The sequence below is a fragment of the Mugil cephalus genome, chromosome 10 (genome assembly GCF_022458985.1).
Source record: "Mugil cephalus isolate CIBA_MC_2020 chromosome 10, CIBA_Mcephalus_1.1, whole genome shotgun sequence".
NCBI lineage: Eukaryota > Metazoa > Chordata > Actinopteri > Mugiliformes > Mugilidae > Mugil > Mugil cephalus.
Window position 1 is genome coordinate 26,709,707 of NC_061779.1, and position 21,163 is coordinate 26,730,869.

The 21,163-nt window shown below is 40.4% G+C and overlaps 2 protein-coding genes across 3 annotated transcripts; one reads left to right on the plus strand and one right to left on the minus strand.

The window, feature by feature from the left end:
• Positions 1-627: 627 nt before the first annotated feature.
• On the plus strand, positions 628-4,401 carry pdcd2l (programmed cell death 2-like). Its single transcript, XM_047595737.1, has 2 exons — positions 628-1,436; positions 1,970-4,401. Exons 1-2 carry the CDS (start codon positions 953-955, stop codon positions 2,566-2,568), a joined length of 1,083 nt encoding a protein of 360 aa, XP_047451693.1. The 5' UTR covers positions 628-952; the 3' UTR covers positions 2,569-4,401.
• On the minus strand, positions 2,934-20,662 carry LOC125014564 (nuclear factor of activated T-cells, cytoplasmic 3-like). Of its 2 annotated transcripts, XM_047595735.1 has the most exons (11): positions 20,264-20,662; positions 18,958-19,142; positions 17,078-17,765; positions 16,434-16,832; positions 15,258-15,420; positions 12,920-13,119; positions 12,364-12,536; positions 11,981-12,121; positions 11,842-11,897; positions 6,560-7,316; positions 2,934-3,759 (listed from the first exon to the last, which is right to left on the minus strand). In XM_047595735.1, exons 2-11 carry the CDS (start codon positions 18,962-18,964, stop codon positions 3,632-3,634), a joined length of 2,712 nt encoding a protein of 903 aa, XP_047451691.1. In that variant the 5' UTR covers positions 18,965-19,142; positions 20,264-20,662; the 3' UTR covers positions 2,934-3,631. The 2 variants fall into 2 exon arrangements, with proteins under 2 accessions (XP_047451691.1, XP_047451690.1); XM_047595734.1 differs by lacking the exon at positions 18,958-19,142 and having other exon boundaries at positions 20,264-20,661.
• Positions 20,663-21,163: the final 501 nt, after the last annotated feature.

Here is a 21,163-nt window from a genome sequence, read left to right on the forward strand (position 1 = left end):
AGTGCTAACTGTTGGGGTCTTTTAGGCCTCAATAGTCCAACATTCATTTAAAATAAGGAAGTGGAATATTCATGTTTTTAAGCAGGTGAAAATACATATACATGTTGTGTTTTATTGCCACCTGAACTGAACTGCAAAAACATCATATCATTGCAGACATCACTGCAACACCTTAGCCATTGTATTATCTAACATAACAAACACAGCCTGCTTTGCGTGTGCAAACTATTCAAGTATTCCATGTCTGTGCTCATGAAGCTGGCAGGCAAATAAGTATCTGCTGATACAATTGCAGACACCCTGATCAATGTGGCTGCTGTAAGTATTACTTTTGGTTCATTTCCATATAAACACACATCACATGATCTTTATAATGTATATATTTTTTAAAAAAAGGAATTGATGTTGTTTGACTTATTAGTGGTCAATTCTTCCGTTTCTTTTAATTTGTAAGATCTCAAACCGGGATTTGTCACGTAAAACCTCCAGTTAACATTTTTCAAAATAAATGTGTTCCTACTTATAGTCAGTGTTTCATTAATCCGAAATCAATTTTGCCGCTTCATAATAGTAATATTGTTTTGGCATACTGATCTAAACTCACTCACTAAAATACGGACTAAGAAACCAATAAACACAACAATTAGCATGTGCTCAGGGATACATTTCGAAAGGAAATTTCGTTTTGTTCCGTAGGATATTTTGGTCCGGCCGGAACCTTTTATGTCGCGTTTCCAAATGTGCTGTGTAGGCTGTTTGTTGTTTTACTGTTTTTCCCCCTTAACTTGATACATTTGGTGATTAAGAAGTTGCGCTGCTTGTTCCTGATTGCTCTGGAGGTATTTATAAGTGCGTAATAACTTTAACTTTAACTGTAAGGCCGGTGGTAATGTTTTCGTGACGGACCTCAAACACATAATTTCACTTCCGGTCGATGTTTTCAATGTGACGGATGGCTTCAGTCGCTCAGGAAATGACTCTCATCGGTTTGTCTGATGGAGAGCTGGACACCAAAAGATATCAGTCCTCGTACCTGACGAACAAAGTTGGGGGTCAGCCGGACTGGCTGCCGGGCATCTCCCCGCTGCCTCCACGATGTAGTCGCTGCAGCGCCCCGCTGGCCCACGTGGTCCAGGTGTACTGCCCCCTGGAGGCGTCCCCTTACCACAGAAACCTCCACCTGTTTGCGTGCCTGGCTGCAGAGTGTAGCGGCAGGTCGGAGTGCTGGACCGTGCTCCGCTCCCAGCGCCTGGAGACGGAGGTAGCGGCAGCGCAGACATCCACCCGACACATTCCGACTCAGGATGCTCCTCTTTTGGCCACGGACTGGTGTGACACCGCTGATGACTGGGGGGAAGACGGGGATGGTGGATGGGAAGGAGGTGTAAAGGAGGAAATCCAGGTTCAGGAGGAGGTAGCAGCCCCTGAGGCAGAAGGTAAGGCTGTGAGATGTCTATTATCCTCACGACCAACTTCCAGAATTAAGGTTATGGTTAGTATTATCATTAAGGTTGATTCAAGTTTGTTTGTGACAAATATTCTTTGGATGGTTTAATTGGATCACTCAACTATGACAGCATTTTCAATACTCAATACTTCTAGTCCATGTACTTAAGCTTATAATGTTAAATTTTTTGAATTACTTAATGGTACATATATGTAAATATATTTTATACCAGTCATTTGACCTGGTCCAGTTAATCAGCATCACAACAATGCATTTGCCATTTATCCCTATATCTACAATGACAAAGGTTATCTGTATTGGTCATTAATCATAAGCTATACTTACCAAAAAAAGCAAAAACATTATTTAGTTACCTCCACAACAGAAAACCGCCATTATATTCCTCCTGGGGTATTTTTATTGGACTGTAGTATAAGACCTTATGTATGAACTATTCTTCTTAATATGATGCTGTTGTTAAGCCCAGGTCTAGTGATATTGATATTTTTTTTTTCCCCTCAGTCAGTGAGATGGTTGTCAGCAGCCACCTTCATGACCTCAGTCTGATAGGATCACAAGACATTCCCATCTTCCGTCCATACTTCATCAGCGTGGTAGAGGAGGCAGATCTGTTTGGAGAGGAGGAGGACCTGGACCACGCACAGCAGCTGCTGAGAGAGTATGAGAGGAGAGAGGGAGTGGCAGTGGGAGAGCTGGAGGGGAGCGGTGGTGGAGGAGAGGAGAAGTACGAGAAGACCAGAGCCAAACACGGAGATGCGGTTTTCTCCAGGTTCATGAAGAAAATTTCACTGTGTCCACAGCAAATCCTGCGCTACTGCCACAGCGGGAGACCGCTATTCATCTCCGAGCCGCCGTCCAACATGGCTCAGCTGGTTTCTGCATGCGGCTATTGCGGAGGATCCAGGACTTTTGAGCTGCAGCTGATGCCTGCTCTTGTCAGCCTACTCCAGAGGAAGGATTACGGCGAGAAGGTGGAGCTGGAGTTCGGGACTGTGCTGGTTTATACCTGCACAAACAGCTGCTGGAAGTCTAGCTCAGACTCCGCTGTGGAGGAGTTCTGCTTTGTTCAAACAGACCCAGACCAACAGCTCTTTAAATGACTGAATATGTCTGATTCTCACTATGAAAGGAGATATATTGCGTTATGTCAAAATATTGGCATGTATACCATACACTGTTGTGGTTTCAGAAGTCTGTTATACCTGTCACAATGTTGGCCTATGCAGAAAAAGCCTGTGTTGCTTTGTTCAAAACGAAGAAATAGTTTTGCCTTTATATAGAAGAGTAACACTGTTGCCCAAGACAGACATCATTCAGGTCATTGCAGTGCTGCATATGTTTTCTCTGATTTAACACAGCTCCTTTGGTTTGTTTTTGCTGCTAAGTAATACACCAGACCCAGCTTTTAACCATCATTTAAACTGCCTTTGGTGTATTTCTTTATAAAAGACAGGGGACTAGTTGAGATGTTTCAGTTGGCATCTTTACTCCAAAAGCAGTGCTGAATCCAAATAGAAACCTAAGCTGATTCAAATCAGCCATTAAAGAAGTCATTCAGACACAGGACAAACACATATCCTCCTTTTTACTTCAGCCTTACAACACAGTTCAAAAACTCAGTGTTTTAAGCTTCACAGCACAACATTTCAGATTGAACAGCATTAATTTAGCGAAAGATGTAAACTGTACGGAGAAAAACAAAACTATAAAAATGTAAATGATTATCTGAAGGACTTCAGTTTTTACTGAATCAGATCCAGAATATCAAAAATAGATCTTTTAACTTACTGGCCAATAAATAATGACAGAATTTCCTTATTCTCAAGGAACTTTAGCCACTGCAATGGCATTACTGATTGTGTGAAAATCCAATTATAGCCCTTCTGTCACATTTTAGAGTTCCTCCTATTCAGTCATGAAAAGTTAAAAAATCTTTGGTTTATTTGTGAGATACGAGTCAGTTACGTTCTAAAATTCCTGAGACAGACGGGGAAACGGTAATCTGACGTATACCCTGATAAAACGTGCCCACAGAGGGAGCTGATTTGATTTTCAGGCACTTTAAGGTCAAATTGTAGCACTTTGTGCAGCCCTAACCATCTGGTGACTTTGTTGCAAACAGTAGTAGAAACACTGCAGTCATCTCACGAGGAAGCATCAGAACTACTGGGGAGCTCCACAAAACGGCAAGGCAGTGTCACTGGACTTGTGCTCCCAGTCGTATAGGTGGTACTGGTCGGGCTGGTCGCTGCTGCCCACACTGCTGATGTCTCTGTCGATAATCTCATTCACTGCAACAACCAAAAAAGAAACAAGTCACATTTTCACAAAGCTTAAACATGCTTGGTTTTCTGATTGGTAGTAAAGTTGGAACATTTCTTAATTGCAAGAATTTTTTATTTATTTATTTTTTTTTGAGGTTCGCAACATATCCCACAGTCTTCCTCAGGTCTCAACCTGTGGCATGTTGATAGTTTAATATAGAACACATATAGTAGGTAATTAATCTCTCCATCAGTTTGGGGTGGCCTGTGAAGGGTTTATGCAGTGCCTTAAGATACTGATAAGCAGTGTTTCAAAGGTGGTTTGAGTGGTTAAGTGCCTCCTGCTGGAGGTTTTTAAAGCACTGCCCTAAAAAAAAAAAAAAAAAAAAAAAATTCTCTGGATTACCTGCAGAGAAACCACTGTCATATTCATATGGAGATAGCTGGGACGGGGATGCCAGTTTTTGTATTCATGAAAGTCTTTCCTGATGAAAGACTGTTGGTCTGACTTAAAATGTTTTCTCGTTCTGGTAGAATGAACAGATGTTTATTTTTTTTACTGATAAAAGGGCTAAATGGAGGCTTGGAAAAATACACACAGTTAAGTAAGCAATCTTTCACTGCAGTGTTTAACCACACAACTGGAATAAACATAACTACTGGAACAAACTTTAGCGCATATGTTGCTTTAAACATCCAAGTTAGACCATCTGATAGTCTGATATTATTGCTATTTAAAGAAATGTTAAACTATTTCATTTTTTGCACAGGTAAGTGTCCAGAAAAAAAAATAAAACAGGATTTTTTTTTTCCAGGGATACCAGTCAAAAGTTTGGACACACCTTGTCATTTAATTCAATGAAAGTGTGTCCAAACTTCCAACAAACCGTTCCATTTACCACATTTTACGCGTCACCTACAGTTTACCTAAACAAGAAAAAAACGTTTTTGTCTAATCAAAAAAAATATATGTAAATTGTTATTGATATATTTTTGGAAGAACTGATGATGATCTGAGATTGCACTAAATCCCACACTGATCCAGCTAAGGCATTCATCCATGTACAGAAACCTGGGCCCTGCTGGTGTTGAAACTGCTGCATTGGTAGAAGAGCATGGGGTTAGAGCAGGCACAAATCCTGCTTGTTAAATTACAAATACACGTTTTGTTCAAATGACTATAAACACATATTACCTATATTTACTTGAACAGCATCATTATGTAAAACAGTAGTTAATGCACAATGGGTTCTCAGTATCGGCAGCAGTAGTAAAAGTTGCTCTGAGTTTATTTACAGGGCAGCAAATGGCTGCATCCCTGCCCAAATGAGTCTATTCATAGCTCTGCTGTGAAACCTGAAACTCTTGAGAGATACACACACATAAACAGCTCAACAATTAAAGGTGGCAGCAGTGCTCCTATCTTTCCCTTAAGTAAAAGTAGCAATATTAAAATACTTAATTTTTAAGTGTATGATCTTCACCTGTAACTAAGAAAACTTCATGTACATTTGCAACTGCACCAACTTAACTCCCAGACTCCCCATCATCACATGTATCATGTCTTTTCAGGTCCTAAAAATACAGTAATAAGGTGTGTAAACCTCATTTTGTGTAACAGTAACATCTTGTATTTTTATCTTGCTAGTCATTTTAAAGAATCAGGACTACATTGTGAAGTTGAACTAGTCCTGAACAACAATAAATGGGAACAAAAAAGTGGGACCACTGATTGAATCTGGAGATATTCCTTTCCTTTTAAATCTCCAAAATCGGTACTAATGAGTAGCAGCTTTAGTAGGTAAAGTTGTTCAATGAGATGTAGTTACAAGTTAATGTTTCTCCTAAAGGTACAGATCAGAGTGCTGGGGGTCAAAGTCAAGCAGAAAGGCGTTGGGTGGGAGGGTGCCAGCCAGAGGGACAGAGGCCCTGGTGACAGCTGGTACCCGCCAACTGAGACTGCAACTAATTTAACCCCCATCTGCATCATTCAGACCAGCAACGAGCTACAGACACAGCTATTATTAACCCAAACCAAAGAGAAAGCCTTCAAACGCAAAAACATTCATGTCATCGCACATAAATGAGCACACACACACACACGTCTGGCCCAGAGTTGACAGAGAAACACACAGAAAACCAGTAGATTTAGAATTCCAATATCCAGACCTGAATCACTGACCACATGTTGTCCCACATAAAACCACAAAGATAAATTGGAAACTACTACCAAAACCAGCCGGAAATTAGGCCAGATGACTACTAAGTGAGTAACGCTTGAACCAATCAGCCACATTAAAACCACTGGCAGGAGACGTAGACATAGAGATGAACCACCCACCTAGACCAGACCAGACACCCCAACCCCATAGCAATGACACTCCTTGATGGCAGCAGTCATCCCCAGCAGGATGCAGACTGACACATATGCAAAAACAGCTTAGGAACAACAACAAAAAAAACATGAACAAACTCATCAAGTATCTGTGGGATGATCCACAGAGGCCCCTCCCCTCAACCCATAGAACCCAAAGACCCCCGCTAACTTGTGTTGCTAGATACCACAGGACATTCATAAACGCAATCATATTAATGTTACTTTTATTTTGTGTTTCTTTTCTTCAATAGGTAATGCTTTTTGAAACCTTTTACTTTTTGAACACAGGCACACAACGTTTGAAATGTCTACACATTGTGGGCAATTTGCCCACACAGAATGCATCCTGGTATATGAAGGCAATGCAATAACACACGTGGAAGAATTTATGCTTTGGTTGGCTGAATTAGACTAAAAAGTGGCAAATTTTCCTTTAAAAGAAAGACCTACCATCATCCAGTGTGATCTCTTGAAGACCCAAGGATCCCAGATTTGGCTGGTCCTCTGGCTCCTGCTTGATGCTGAGTACCTCTCCTGGGCTGGAAAGCAGAGTGTCCTTCTGGGAGTCACTGGGGGTTTCAAAGGTACCCCTGGAACTCAGAGATGGAGACAGTTCCCTCCGTGATCCACCAGCGGATGTTGGAGGGATTGTGAAGGTCTGAAGAGGAAGTGAAGAGACCTGGGGAGGATTTGTGGTGAGCTGTGGTGGGACAGTGGTCTGAGGATGGATGGTAAAGGTTTGAAGAGACATCGCTGAGGTTTGAAGAGGACTCAAGATCTGAGAAGGGACTGAGGAGGTCTCAGAGGGCATAGGGATGGAAGAGGTCTGAGAGAACATTAAGGCGTTCTGAAGAGGGACCGAGGAGGTAGGATGGTGGAGACGTGTGGTGCTCTGTGGAAGAGGACCACAATGTGCCGGGAGCTCACAAGAATCATAATAAGGCACATCTGAGCCAAGCACTCGGTCATGGGAGGGTCCTTGGCAAGAAGGAGCACAGAAGCCTGGTGGAATGTGGGAGATGCGGTCTGGCTCCCAGTGCTCCTGTTTGAGTCCAGTAGCAATAGGAAAGTAATGTCTAACTCCAGGTAGGTAGGTGAAGCTCTGCGTTAGACTTCTTCTTCTCTTCCCATTTGAGATGTAGAACTGGACTTGGACCGGACAGGTTGTCTTTTTATTGTAAGGAGGGACCTCCACCACAATGCTGGACTGAAAGACAGAAACAAAAACACATGGGAGACAAAGGAGAAGATGGTGGCTTCTAGTCTATATACAGTGGGTAAAATAAGTATTGAACACATCACACTTTTTCATACATGAAATTTTCACCACATGTTGGTAACAACCCAAGTAATTCATACATAGAAAGAAACCAAAACAAATAAGCTCAGAAATTAAGTTATGTTTAATAATGTGAAATATCAGAGGGAAAAAATATTGAACACACTTACTGATATTTATTTAATACTTTGTACAAAAGCCTTTGTTGGTAATGAAGCTTCAAGATGCCTCCTGTCTGGAGAAACTAGTTATATTGCTCAGGTGTGATTTTGACCCATTCTTCCACACAAACAGTCTAAAACTTTTGAAGTTTCCATGGGCCTCTTCTATGAACTCTGATTTTTATAGTTGGATTCAGGTCAGGTGATTGGCTGGGCCATTCTAGCAGCTTTATTTTCTTTCTCTGAAGCCAGTTGAGAGTTTACTTGGCTCTGTGTTTGGATCATTGTCTTGCTGAAATGTCCATCCTCGTTTCATCTTCATCATTCTGGTAGATGGCAGCAGATTTCTCTCGACAATGTCTCGGTCGGTACATTTTTCCATTCATCCTCCCTTTAATTATATGAAGTTTGCCAGTAACATATTCAGAAAAATAGCCCCACACCATGATGCTCCCACCTCCAAACTTCACTGTCAGTATGGTGTTTTTGGGGTGATGTGCAGTGCATTTTGTCCTCCAATGTGTGTTATGACATCTAAAGAGTTCAATTTTGAGACATTTGGGCAAGCCTAAATGTTGTGCAGCAAACTTTAAATGAGCTTCAACATGCTGTTTCTTCAGAAATGGAGTCTTGTGTGGTGAGCGTACATACAGGCCATGGCTGTTGAGTGCATTGCTTATCGTTTTCTTTGAAACAATTGTACCTGCTAATTCCAGGTCTTTCTGAAGCTCTCCACTAGTGGTCCTCGTCTCTTGGACAACTCTTCTGTTAATTCTTTTCACTCCTCTGTCAGAAATCTTCTAAGGAGCACCTGGTCGTGGCCGGTTTATGGTTGAATGATGTTCTCCACTTCCAGATTATGGCCCCAACAGTGCTCACTGAGTTTAGAAATCCTTCTGTAACCAATGTCATCAGAACGCTTTGCAACAATACGGTTGTGAAGGTCTTGAGAGAGTTCTTTGTTTTACCCATGAGATGTTCCTTGTGTGACACCTTGGTAATGACACACCTTTTTATAGGCCATCAGTTTGGACTGAACCAGCTGATATTCATTTGCACTGATAAGGGGCAGGATGGCTTTCTGATCACTGATAGATGTCAGCTGGAGTCTTGGCTTTCCATGCCTTTTTCCACCTCCGTTTCTGCATGTGTTCAATACTTTTTCCCTCTGTTATTTCACATTATTACACATAACTTAATTTCTGAACTTGTTTGTTTTGGTTTCTTTCTATGTATGGATTACTTGGGTTATTACCAACACCTGGTGAAAATTTCATGTCAATAGCACCTTTAGAAATAAATATGTTTAGTATGGAAAATTGTTTTCTGCTCAATACTTATTTTACCCGCTGCAGCACATTTCTGTCAAAGTTTATTGATATTGATTGATTGACTGATATTTGTGTTAAATATATCAAGTAGAACAAACATAAAGACATTGTGTCTGGTAATGTTTTGTATGTAACATTTGAACATGCTGTAAATCTAAAGGAACCACCAGGTTCCACAAGTCTGACACCAGATAGGCCATGTTTTCCCATAAATCTGTGCTACAGGAAATAAACAAGAGAGAGAATGACAGCAGTGTATCAAACATACAATGAAATGTGATGGTTCAGATTAAAGGGTGTTTTGCTCTCAATTGTCAAGGGCTTCATTCCACAGTGACATGAAATGAACCTCACTGAACATTTATGAAGCACCTGTAGACTAAAATCAAAGACTAAGATATTCTCAATGTGTTTAGAATGCTCACAGATTTAATTCTTTATACAAATACAAGTATTAACCTGCTCTTGGACCCCAGCAGATTTTGACTACAGCATGTTGAAATGCTTTAGTCGTGCTGTGCCCATTCTCATGATTTTTTTCAGCAAAAATAGTGTTGAAATGCCTTTTCCTAAATCCAGCTTAGGGATGTCACGATAACTTGATTTTACAATTAAACACGGTATTAAGAGCTACGATTAATTGATCGTAATGTTTCCTGAATACCATCAGAAAACCATAGTTAAGGGCAACTCAAACCGAACAAAAACAAAGTTATGCAACAGCCACGTGTTGCCACGCCCGCGTGTGTTGCTTTGTTTTGGTCCCTGCAAGTTATGATGTGAGTGCCTGTGGGGAAAATGGCAGAAGAGTTATTCCCCCGACCAAACGGAAGCACATCTAATATCTTTCACCACCTGCGGGACAACCACCCAACTTTGTATGCCAAAATAAAGGTAAATACATTAAACGTCAATGTTTTTCTAACGTTGCATTGAATCAGTAGGAAATTAAATGTTAGTGTGTCATTTGCAATTAATTGTGTACGAGTACGACACGGCCTTTCAGTGCAGCGTGAGGTTGATTGCTTTTGTTTTCTTTTTTTGTTGTTGGACAGTGTCAGTGTCTGTGCAGTGACGTGTAGAAGAAAACTCCATGACAATGTTCTCACTCAGTCAGTGAACATTTAGCATTACCTGCCTTTGCTTTCTCCCATCTGTGCATAAACATTGGGCTTGTGCTTCCAGCTCAATCTAGTGATTGTACACTTGTGCTCCCAGTCCGTAATGTCATTGTAATTGCATAAAACATAACATAAAATAAATTAACCAAAATAATAGTTTTATGTGTGGCCACATAAAATTAAATAATTTAAACAATTTTCCTGGGGGGGTTAGTGATTGGTCCTATATAAATAGATACTTAAATATACAAATACAAATATTGGGTCATATAATTAGTAATATAATTATATTTTGGCATCAAAAGATAGAAATAAAGGAAACTTTAATACTTTCAAGGAGTGTTCATGTGATTTTTCATATGAATAGAGTTGTGAAATCAATCAACACATAATAACCGTGATTATCATAATATCGTGATAAATTGTCTAACAATAATTGTACTAAGGAAAACTAATCATGACCCCCAATTCCCAATCCAGCTCATATAATAAGACCATTTGCTGCTGCCTTTGCTCTGTTAGCTCTGCTTCACATAATTAGTGGATTTTGACTTTCGTTCAATTCTGTTGAATTCAATTTTAATTTTACTTACATGCCACCAAATCATAACAGTTCACCTAAGGAAAAGACTTTACAGTATCACTAGACCTTACAATAAAGAGAAGACCAACACTCTCCCTTGAGGAACAATTAGTGACAGCAGGGAGGAAAACCTCCCCTTTAAGGGGGAGAAAACACTGACTGAACCAGACAAACAAGATGGCTATCTGGGTTGGTGTAACAAGAGCGGAGAAAGAAAGATTATTATTAAACAACGATACACTGAACAGGTTGGTGTGGCCTGAGCAGATCAGAAACATACAACTATATACTCAGCCACATATAGCCTCAGCAAAATACCTTTGAAACTTTACAGGATTGGATTACAACATAAAAAGAAGCCCTTGTGTATTTTGTGAACTGAAATATTTTCCTCATTACAAAAAGAGAACAAGATATCTGTTGATAAAAAATAAAGGAATACATTTTTCATATGATTCCATTTCCTATATTCAGTGGGCATGGAATAATGGCTCTTGCTTTGTCTCCCTCTTGTTCCTCAGACACACACACTCTGATTCACACTCAGACTCTGTGGTTTCAGCAAGCTCTTGTTAACTTCCTCCTTGCACTTCCTCTAAAGGGAATCTTCATTGCCATTTTAGTGTCTTCTTAAGTTGTCATCTTAAGTTCAAGTGCTCCAAAAACTTCAGTGTACTTTTGTGAGATCCACCTTTCAGAGTTCAAGGGATACCTCAAAGGAGCATCAAATCTAAAGCTGTGTCATCCACTCAAGTGAACAAGTGAAATTTAAGACTTTTTATGTCCTTTTTAAGACCATTACGGGTTAAATTTAAGACCTACACAAAGTACAAAAAATAAGAAAAATCAAGGACCCAGAATTACTTTCAAAATAACAAAATGTATTGTCATTCAATAGAAACATTATAGGCTGGATGGATGGAAGGATTTAAGACTTGACTAAATGTTATTTAAGACATACAATGCATAATATGCTTGTATTTAAGACTTTTTAAATCCTTAAATTGGGATTACCAAATATAGACTTTTTAAGACTCCATGGAAACACTGCACTCACTGAACACTGAAGACATATACAAGTCTTTAAATGTTCTTTTTTGGGGAAAGTGTATTTATGCCTTTATTTGATCGATGCCAGTGGAGTGAGCCAAGGAATGAGGTGAGGGAGCAACATTTCCATTACAATTTTCCATTTTCCTACTCCCAGATCCCCAAAGTCCCTTTCTCCGATATTTGTATCATTAAGTTTGTACTTACTCCGCTGCTTTTTTCTGCTACAACTTTAGCATCCATTTCCCACAGCGACCGTCCATCTGGGGGGACCAAATATGTGTCACTTTTGAGCTAATAGAACTTTACAAGAGATGAATTTGATGAACACACACACTGATCTTACCTGACCCTTTCTCCATAAAAACAACCCTGGACTGAGTGGAGATGTTGGATCCAGTGATGAGCAACTCCTCTCCTCCTTCCACAGAGCAGCTGTCTGGACTGAAGCTCTCTAAGTGAGGAACCTCCTGGCCTGAGCGCTGGGCTGAAAAACAACAGATTTAGAATCTAAATATATTTGTGGTTAACTCAAAATACATGACACACAGCATATGTCCTAACAAACTCAGCTTTGTGATTGTGATCTGTGTCATCTAACATCCTCTGCTTAGTTAATATATTCTAACTTCAAATTAAGAACAATTTTTTATGGACGGAATGAAATTTATTCTTGGCATCACCAGAATTCAGCATAGCAGGTGAATAGGTGAAATGGAATTCACTCACAACACTCAACAGGAATAGATGCCGTCTGCAGCCACAGCATTCGGCCATCTGCCTGAGGGATGGCAACTCTGAACACAACTCGCACCCTTGTGTTCTTCCGTCCGATATCTGTCTCGCCTTTCTTCAGCTCAATGTCAGCATTACGCAGCTTCAGGATTCCGGCGCAGTCGATGCTTTGATAAATGAAATCCAAACAATAATGTTTATTATAATTCGCTACAGGATGCATAGAAGAACACTGTCTACTGGGGTAGTGTTGCTTTGGCTATAAATATGTCATTAGAGTTTTGTTAAATGAAGCTGGCATTTGTCTCTCCAAAAAGCAGGGACTGACAGCACTTCATTTTGTCCCACACGTCTAATCTAAGGTCTGCAGCAGCAATATGCCACTACTGTTACTGTTACTTTCTATAAATACTACTACTTATGCTTAATACAGCTACCTACAATAACATCTGAGCCTTGATATGTTTGGGATTTAATAAGCAAAGAAGCAGGTCGTCATACAAGTGAATGAGACAGGAAGATTTTTAGGTCATTAGCACAGATGTGGTACCTGGCTGACATGTTGTTTTCTGAAAGCAGAGGGATCTCCAGGACTTTGGTGCCACCCATTATTTTCTCCTGGCAGCTGGTGGTAACGGTCTTCCCCGTCACTCGGTGGACTTGGTAGAAGGAATGAGGACGAAGGTATCGGTCGTCCGCAGTCCCAATGAACAACAGTACGCTGACTGGCTGTTCACTGTACCCCTCTAACTGTAGATGGAAATCAGCAGCACACATGAGATAAACAGTTCCTTATTCTGACAAACATCTGAGCAGTCACTTGTTTAAGGGATGCATGCAAAGACTGGTATCAGTCTCTGACATGATCAGTTTGAGGTCAGAGCCAGAACATGTAAACAAATAAATCATTGTTTGTTTCACAAACATACACAGTGCTTCTCTGTGTCTACATTTATCTTCCCCTCCAGTTCCCTGAGTTGAACGTTTAATGATAAAAAAAATGAAAGAAAAAGAACATTATGTTCTGAATGACTGTTAACTGAATGAGAGCAGTGGGTCAAAATGCACTGTTTTCTGTGAGCACAGCTGCTGTCCTTTACTTGACAGTAAACACGTTGAGCTTTAACACATCTTACAGCAGGAAGCTCATCTGGCTTCAGCAGCAGCCTGAGAATGTGACACCCAGAATAGCCCTGCTGGTGTCTGTTACATGCGAGGACTTGAGGGCGCTTTACTTGCCTCAGCCTGGCACACAATTCAAAGAATCCACCGGGCTGATCACACACAGCATCAGCAAAACTGTAGCACAACGTCCGTCGCCCTGTGGTTTTATCTTCAGTGGATCCTCCCAGTTTCAATCATCGCGTGCGTTTTATGAACATGTGACACTTTTTGAGGCACTAGTTCTTTGAATGCGTAACTCTACGTTTCACTTGTCTGGGCACAAAAGCCAATTGTCTGGGGGGAAAAGTACAATCTAGTGTTTCATGTTGTTTGCAAATGCAGAATTCAGACAAACAACTGAAAGCATCCACAGTGTTTTAATATGTAAATGATGCTCATGTGTCTATGACATAACATCTGGCTCTGCCCCCAGCAAACATCCTTTATCACACCACACTAAGGCTTTTGGTTAAAACAGAAGTCGGTTCAAATCGATCTTTATTTGAAAGATGATACTGATATCGATAAATAATACCTCTGTTCTGTTTTTGCAAAAGATCATATCATATCCTGCCTCATGTCTTTAGAAAGCTCACTGCAGTCCTAAGAGACTAGTTTTGCATGACTAGTCTCATGAGATCATGCAGCGAGAGCATGACAGAAACTACAGTTTCCATCAGGCCTGAAAGCTGATGTGTGCCAGCATTTTAAAAGTATGATGACAGAGAAGAGGTGCACAAAAGCAATGTCATATGTAGGAGGTGCAAACTAGAAGTGAAATATTTGGGAAATACCAAATATCTCCAGGACCATTTGTTTCCAAGCTGTGGAACCAGCTCCCAGTTTAGGTTCAGGAGACAGACACTCTCTCTATTTTTAAGGTTTATGTTTAGACTTTCTTTTTCAATAAAGCTTACAGTCAGGGCCATCCTATAGGTCTATAGTGCTGGTGTGCCTATCCTCTAATTTCTTTTTTATTCATGCATTGTATACTACTACTGTTTAGCCTGTTATTAGCTGTGTGTCCCTATATCTCTGAAATTGAATAGAATTGAAAATATCTCTAAAAGGAAACTTGTGAATCAGAATCAAATCGATTCAGGAAATCAGAAGTGATATCCAGCCCGGTATCACACCTTAAAGGACCGGTTGCAGAATTGAAGGAACACCACCACTATTGTTATTTAGCCCGTCAGTTCCAAAATTACCACCAAATTATCTGGTTGTGCAAGTAAATTTCCTCTTCCCCTTGCCCTAAAAAAACAAACTCATGTTGAGGCCTGAGTTGTGTGATCATGCAAATTCTTCTGTTTCACAAACGTCCAATCCTATACTGAATGACTGTAGCACTGGTCAACAAAATACCCGACTAAACTGCCCATGATAATTTACCAGAAGCCAGAGTGAGTGCAAAGCCCAAAGACAGGGACCTGCAGGGTCAGCAGGTATTAAGTGCTTTGGTGTAGAAGCTGTGTATTATGCAGTCGTAAAATCATCAAAAATACATATTACGGCTCTGTGGATCTCATAATCAACAAACAGCACAATCTGATAGCAACAGCGAGTAACAGTAAATTAAAGCAAATTTTGAATGTTCCATTGATATTAAAAGTCTCTTGCCTAAGACAGACCTAACATCAAAACTCCAAACATCTGAATCAAGTTCTAGTTAAGAATAAAGTTAACATACAGAAAACCTTGCATGGTCACAAGTAAGGAATTACCTTTATGACAGGATGCCCTCCTGTAGCTGCCTTGATGGCTCCTCGGCTGCCCTCCGTCTCATAATGCGCCCTGTGGTAGGACTTGGGTTGGACCTCAAGCTTCAGCGCACACGGTTCATAGTGGCTAGGCAGAGGCCAGTCCAGTGGAGGGGGTGATGAGGTCCTGAAGGCAGAGACAACACATGCATAATTATCATATACTATATGACACAAATCAAACTTACATTATTTCTAAAACTACAAAGACACTGATGAGCCTATTATGCTATGCTCATGTGGCATCTGGTATGAAGAGGTTAGTAGCAAATCTTTCAAAAGTACAGTTCACCCCCAAAATCAAATATCGTTGCAGTAGTGCAGTTTATTGATACAAATTGTTTTGGTGTGGGATGCAGTTTTAGAAAAATCAGCCACATTTCTCCTTTCTCACAAAAAACAAATACTTGGAAACAGCAACCTTTCCAGAAAGGACTCAATATATCTCCTATTCATTGCCCTTCGGGGATGAATAAAGTAATCTATCTATCTATCTTGACAAAACATTAATTATCATTATCATTACTGTTATCATTACCTTCTTGCATCAGAAATAACTGAAGCAGACATTTTCCAAGTTAGATGATACTTGTTACCCCAATCTGTTGTTTTTGAGCATTACAAACCAAACGGAATAATTTTTATTATTTTTTTTCAATTCTGTTTTGACAAAATCCATTCAGTTTCAAATTTTACATCAATCCAAGTCCCCATTCGTCACAACTGGATCCAAACATCAGCCTACAACTTGTACAGAGTTAGCAGCCATGGCCCACAAAAGGCCATAATAAAAAAATGTCCTTCTTCTCATCTTTGTCCTTATTATTATCTGTTCTGCCTTTTACAGCATTTCAACTAAAAGCTCACTCCAGTTGCCTTCATATTTACTAGAGTACAACAACATGATTTTGTTCTTTTGCACACGCAGGCCAATTCAGGACTAACAAATCGAGGTTTCTGACGTGAACACATCATCTTGGCCTTCTGAGTCATGTTAAATTAGGATTCAAGGAAGCTACTGGCAATGAACTTAGGGTGTTGGGAAAGGGGGGTATTACTTTTGATACCCCTATATGAACATATCTTCCAGAACCTTTAGTAAACTGATCTGATTACATAACAGATAATGACAATAATAACCTGAACAAAGGAGGGTTTCCAGGTTTAGGTTTGTTCCAGCTGAAGTGGGAGGGCACTTGAAGAAAGAGTTCAGCCACGCCATCTTGCTCTCGTCCCTCATCTCCAGGAGAATCCTGGAACGACTCCAGACCAGAGTCTCCTTGATTGGCAACAAGACCTAGTTGGCTCCCAGATGTTTTCCTGGTCTTGGAGGGGACATCTAGCTCCTGGTACCCAGACATCAGGAGGGATCCGAGGGCGCCAGCAGGGCTTCCAACCCAGGTGTCATCTGTCACGCTGCCCCGTGGAGAGGCGACCGGAGTGGGGCTGGGCGAGTGGTGAGGTGAGGGTGAGCGAGCATGAGGGTCAGCACTGGAGTATCGTCTCTTCCCACAAGGGGACGTTGGTCTAGAAGACGGCCTGAGAAAGGAGGACAGAATTAGCATTGTTAATTGTCCAGTGTGAATATCCACATCAATTCAAGATTCAAATTTAACATTTGAGCCAAAAGTGTTAACTTCAGTTAAATAGAGTTTATCAAGTGTTGTAACTACAAATTTGGTATTTATCTTTATTATTTGTACCACAAGGCTGTGTAGACTTCCCTTAAAAAAATAAACATCACCTTAATCACCACACTCATCATAAGAGAGCTACTGTTTTACCTGGAAGTTGGCCGACGGTTCAACCAGTTTTCCTCTGTGACACTGGTGCGAGGGGAGTGACAAGGTGACTGACGGGGCGACTGACGGGGCGACTGATGTGGCGACAGTGCTGGGCTGAAGGCTGAAGGATGCTGGTACTTCTGCTGCCACAGCTCCACCCCGAAGGCCCCACCACCACAGCCTGGGGACCCAAGAGGTGACCCAAGAGGGGACCCGAGGGCAAGGCGAGCAGCATCGAGCAGTTCCCCCTCTACATCGTCGTAGACATGTGAGAAGGACTCGCAGGAGGAGATGTCGGACATCCAGCTTCTTGAGGAGAGACTGCTGCAAGGGCTTGGGCAGAGTGCTGGGTCACGGTAGCAGGGGTCCAGAGACAGATACAGCTGGTCTCTGGACCAGGAGGCTTCAGAGAACCCCCCCTCTGCCCCACCCACTGCCAAAACCTCCTGGCTACTAATGGGCTCCACATGGCTGTTAGGAGCAATAGATGTGATCTGGATGCTGGGGCAGTCAAAGGCTCTAGGGTTCACCTGGGCACTGTAATGGGGGCCCTGAGATTGGTAGCCAACATAGTGGTAGTCGTCTGCAGTGGGAACACATGGCAGGTGACTCTGCAGCCCGTGGCTGATAGGCTGCTCAGCCAGAGCCTGCGTAGACGAAGGAGGTGTACTCACATCAAGATCTGGACCTGTAAACCAACATGTAAATCAGATGGATAATCATTTGCATTGCAAACACCTTTTATTATATGGCAGCAGTTTACAAGCAAAGCTCACCAGTTATATTTATCACCAGGATACAACTAGCAAATACAGAGATGTGAGCCAGCGTCCTCCTACACGCTCTTGGCATGACAAATAACTACTAAACAGTAGTTTTATTTATTGCTTGGAACAAACCTGTCCAACAATATCAAAAAATGTATGTATTTTTAATAATTACAACATTAACATTTGAATAAAAATGTTGTTAATGTTGTTAATAATGTTAATCAACATTAGTTGTTGTTCAGACAGTCCCACTTGCAACAAGTACTGAACTACGTCAAATGATACAAAGCAAAGGCAAACAGAAACAAAAGACTAACGCTTGTTCACCTTCTTTCCCTAAATTTTTCCAATCAGGGACTAGATAACATTGATAACTGATTATATCAATTATACTGTAGAACATTATTAGACTGAACGTTTCACCACCCAAGAAGGATGGGTTTTGATAATCGAACCAATTGTGAATCGAGGTGGCCATTATTATTATTATTATTATTATTATTATTATTATATATATATATATATATAACTGGGGTCTTAATGTAAATGTAAAACTAGCTTTACACCATGGATTTGGTAACTTAAAAAGGCACTAGTACAAAATGTGGTAGTCCTAGCTTCTTGGTAGGTCACAGATGAACTGAACCTATGACTAGCAGTAATTTAAAACCTCAGTCAGATGATTAAGTACACTTAATACATTCAATAAGGCATTCTATAAGATTTTGTGATGATGAGCAGATATGAATTCAAAACAACTGAATGTAATAACAAGCCCACCAAATAATAATAAAAAATAAATAAAAATACTACATGCTCTCCTGTATGCCTGCTGCTTGTTGTTTACCGTCTTCTGGTCATGGTGACTGTGTATTTGTTTACAATGTATTTTTAAGCTTATGTCTGTGCAGTGCATTCACAATAATGACATACTGGTCTGTCAAACTGCCAAATCTTCAACTGTGAGGTGTACTACAATGACTAGTGCATGCACTGAACTAATTATGGTGGCAGATTATCTACAACAGTTCAGTAAATTCATTCACGCAGCTGCACACACTCTTCACCACAACACTATTATTAATACCCTTGTTTCTCACAAACACACACCTTGCATGGTATATGCAAAAAAGGCATCAAAGCGACAACTGTGATCTGCCTCAGTAGCTCAACACGATGCTTCTTTACAAATAGCCCTCAATGTGTTGAAGAGAGCAGATAGACAGAGGGAGGAGGTGATACGCGCCACAACCAGCTGGGTGCCACAGAGCGGTTAGAAAACCAGGAAGTAAAACCTGTAAAAGACAGGCAGGACAGCATGTCTGTCTGCACAGAGGTTGAAAGTCAAGCAAGCAAAGCACTTATCAATGTATCGATGCAGCCTTCCATTTATAAATGCATATATCTGTCAATGGTCTGTGAAGTATCACAGAAGAAAGCTTCTAAGTGATGTCTTCAAGCGTTTTGTTTTGTTGGACCAAATAACCTAACATTCAGTTTGCAATGATATATGACAAAGAAAATCAACACATCCTCTAATACATTTCCATCTTTCTATTTATCGTTGATTGACCACCAACTCATTGCAAGCAACATGGTTTCCCTTACAGATTCACCTATCTAAAGAGCGCGTTTAACTTATTATTCCTTCAGTATATAATAGTTGCTTTCCCTCTCTTGGTTGTCATCCAGGAGAGGGGAGAGGAAGTGAAAAGGGTGGACATTTGTGCAAAACGTTACCATAGCTAAAGCATGAATTCATGGGTTATGGGCAGAAGTGCAAAGCCCTCACAAAGCTGATCAACATCACTTGTTAGAATCTGATGTTACAGCAAGAGCAAAAAGTCAACATCAGCGACAAAATAATCCCAAACCAAGTCACTTGTTCATTAAAATTACAGCTGTCTGAAATAATGCTAATCAATTAAGTAAAGTTTCTCGGTACATTTAATTCTTGTCCCACCATACAGCGTTCGCCTGAATTTAACAGCAGACAGCTGTATGTGTCACATCTACCACAACAAGAGCAGAAAAGAACATCCAGCCAGAATTTTCTAAGTAAAATGTACAAATAATTACATGTCTAGGATTTGATTATGCAACTTCTGAAAAACATTAGTCAATATCACGTTTGAATGTGTAATATGTTAATATGATGTTAAAAGGCACATAGCCACACACATTTAACAAATTGAAATTTTTTGGGGTGGGGTGGGGGGGGGGTATTTTTCTTAGGCTTTTCAAGAGGTACAGACACTTTATAATCAAGGGAAACGTGTCACATTTACTACCGTTTCCGTGTAGTCTGTTTTATTTTGAAAACTGGTTTCTTGACGTCCTGTGTAACGTGTGCTAGGTCATCGCAGCTTCACGCAGTTGACAAATTACTAACTAATGTCGATAAAATGACACGTACCTGCTATCTGTCTGCCGTCTTCCTCAAAGATAAGCCTGAAGTCCAGCTCCTCAGCGTAGTTGATTGTGGACATTGAACTGAAGAGACACTAAATCTACTCAGAGGGAGCTGTTAAACCGACCTGTCTGTCTTAAAACTGACCTGTCTCACTCACTTCCATCCGACTGAAAGCAGAACTCTGTTATAACTAGAGCGCAAACAACACGCGACTAATACCGATCTCAGAGTAGTTCACCAACACGTACTCGATCAACAAAAAATAAAATACGCATTTATACTCCGTTACTGAAACACAAAAGTCCCATCATTGCGTAGAGTTGTTGACTTGGGTGTTTCTGATCGGTTGCAGCGAGTTTTACTCTCCAGCTTGATCCTTATGCTACCTTCACGGTCTCCTCGTAAACTCGCCTTTTACTGATTACTGCGGTGATAAAGGAAATAGTACTGAAAAAGTACAACTAAAAAAAAAAAATTAAAAAAAAATAACACTGCGGTTTGTCAGTTATGAATCAGCAGACAATTTTCAGCACACATCTAGCCATTTGAATATTTTGCCTGTATTCCGTAGAACCGTTCTAAAAAATTTAATAATTAAAAATTCTATTAAAATTAGTATTATTATTTGCTATTGTACAGATCCAATTGGTCAAATTAACGTAATCATAAATGAAATGTTCACATTATTAATGTCATATTATTACTACTTCCACAATCTTGGACACTATACATATCACCCAATATTGTCTATCTTGCCTTTCTTATTTTATTTTTATTATTTATTTATTTTAAGGATGTTCCCCTTTCATTCCCGTTTCCCTTTCATTGAGAGCTCCTTCCGACTTCACAACAACAATCACACTTGGAAACAACGGCAGACCGCTTTAAATGATTAAGCATAAA

What these genes read in the sequence shown, in the direction of transcription:
- LOC125014564 (XM_047595734.1), bottom strand. Translation starts at nt 20,336, where the DNA reads ATGTCCACAATCAACTACGCTGAGGAGCTGGACTTCAGGCTTATCTTT. An exon ending in TTTTATGGAGAAAGGGTCAG is followed by an intron (nt 11,898 to 11,980) that starts GTAAGATCAGTG and finishes TGGTCCCCCCAG; the next exon opens with ATGGACGGTCGCTGTGGGAA. An exon ending in AGAGATCACACTGGATGATG is followed by an intron (nt 3,760 to 6,559) that starts GTAGGTCTTTCT and finishes TGGTTGTTGCAG; the next exon opens with TGAATGAGATTATCGACAGA.
- pdcd2l (XM_047595737.1), top strand. Translation starts at nt 953, where the DNA reads ATGGCTTCAGTCGCTCAGGAAATGACTCTCATCGGTTTGTCTGATGGA. An exon ending in AGCAGCCCCTGAGGCAGAAG is followed by an intron (nt 1,437 to 1,969) that starts GTAAGGCTGTGA and finishes TTTTCCCCTCAG; the next exon opens with TCAGTGAGATGGTTGTCAGC.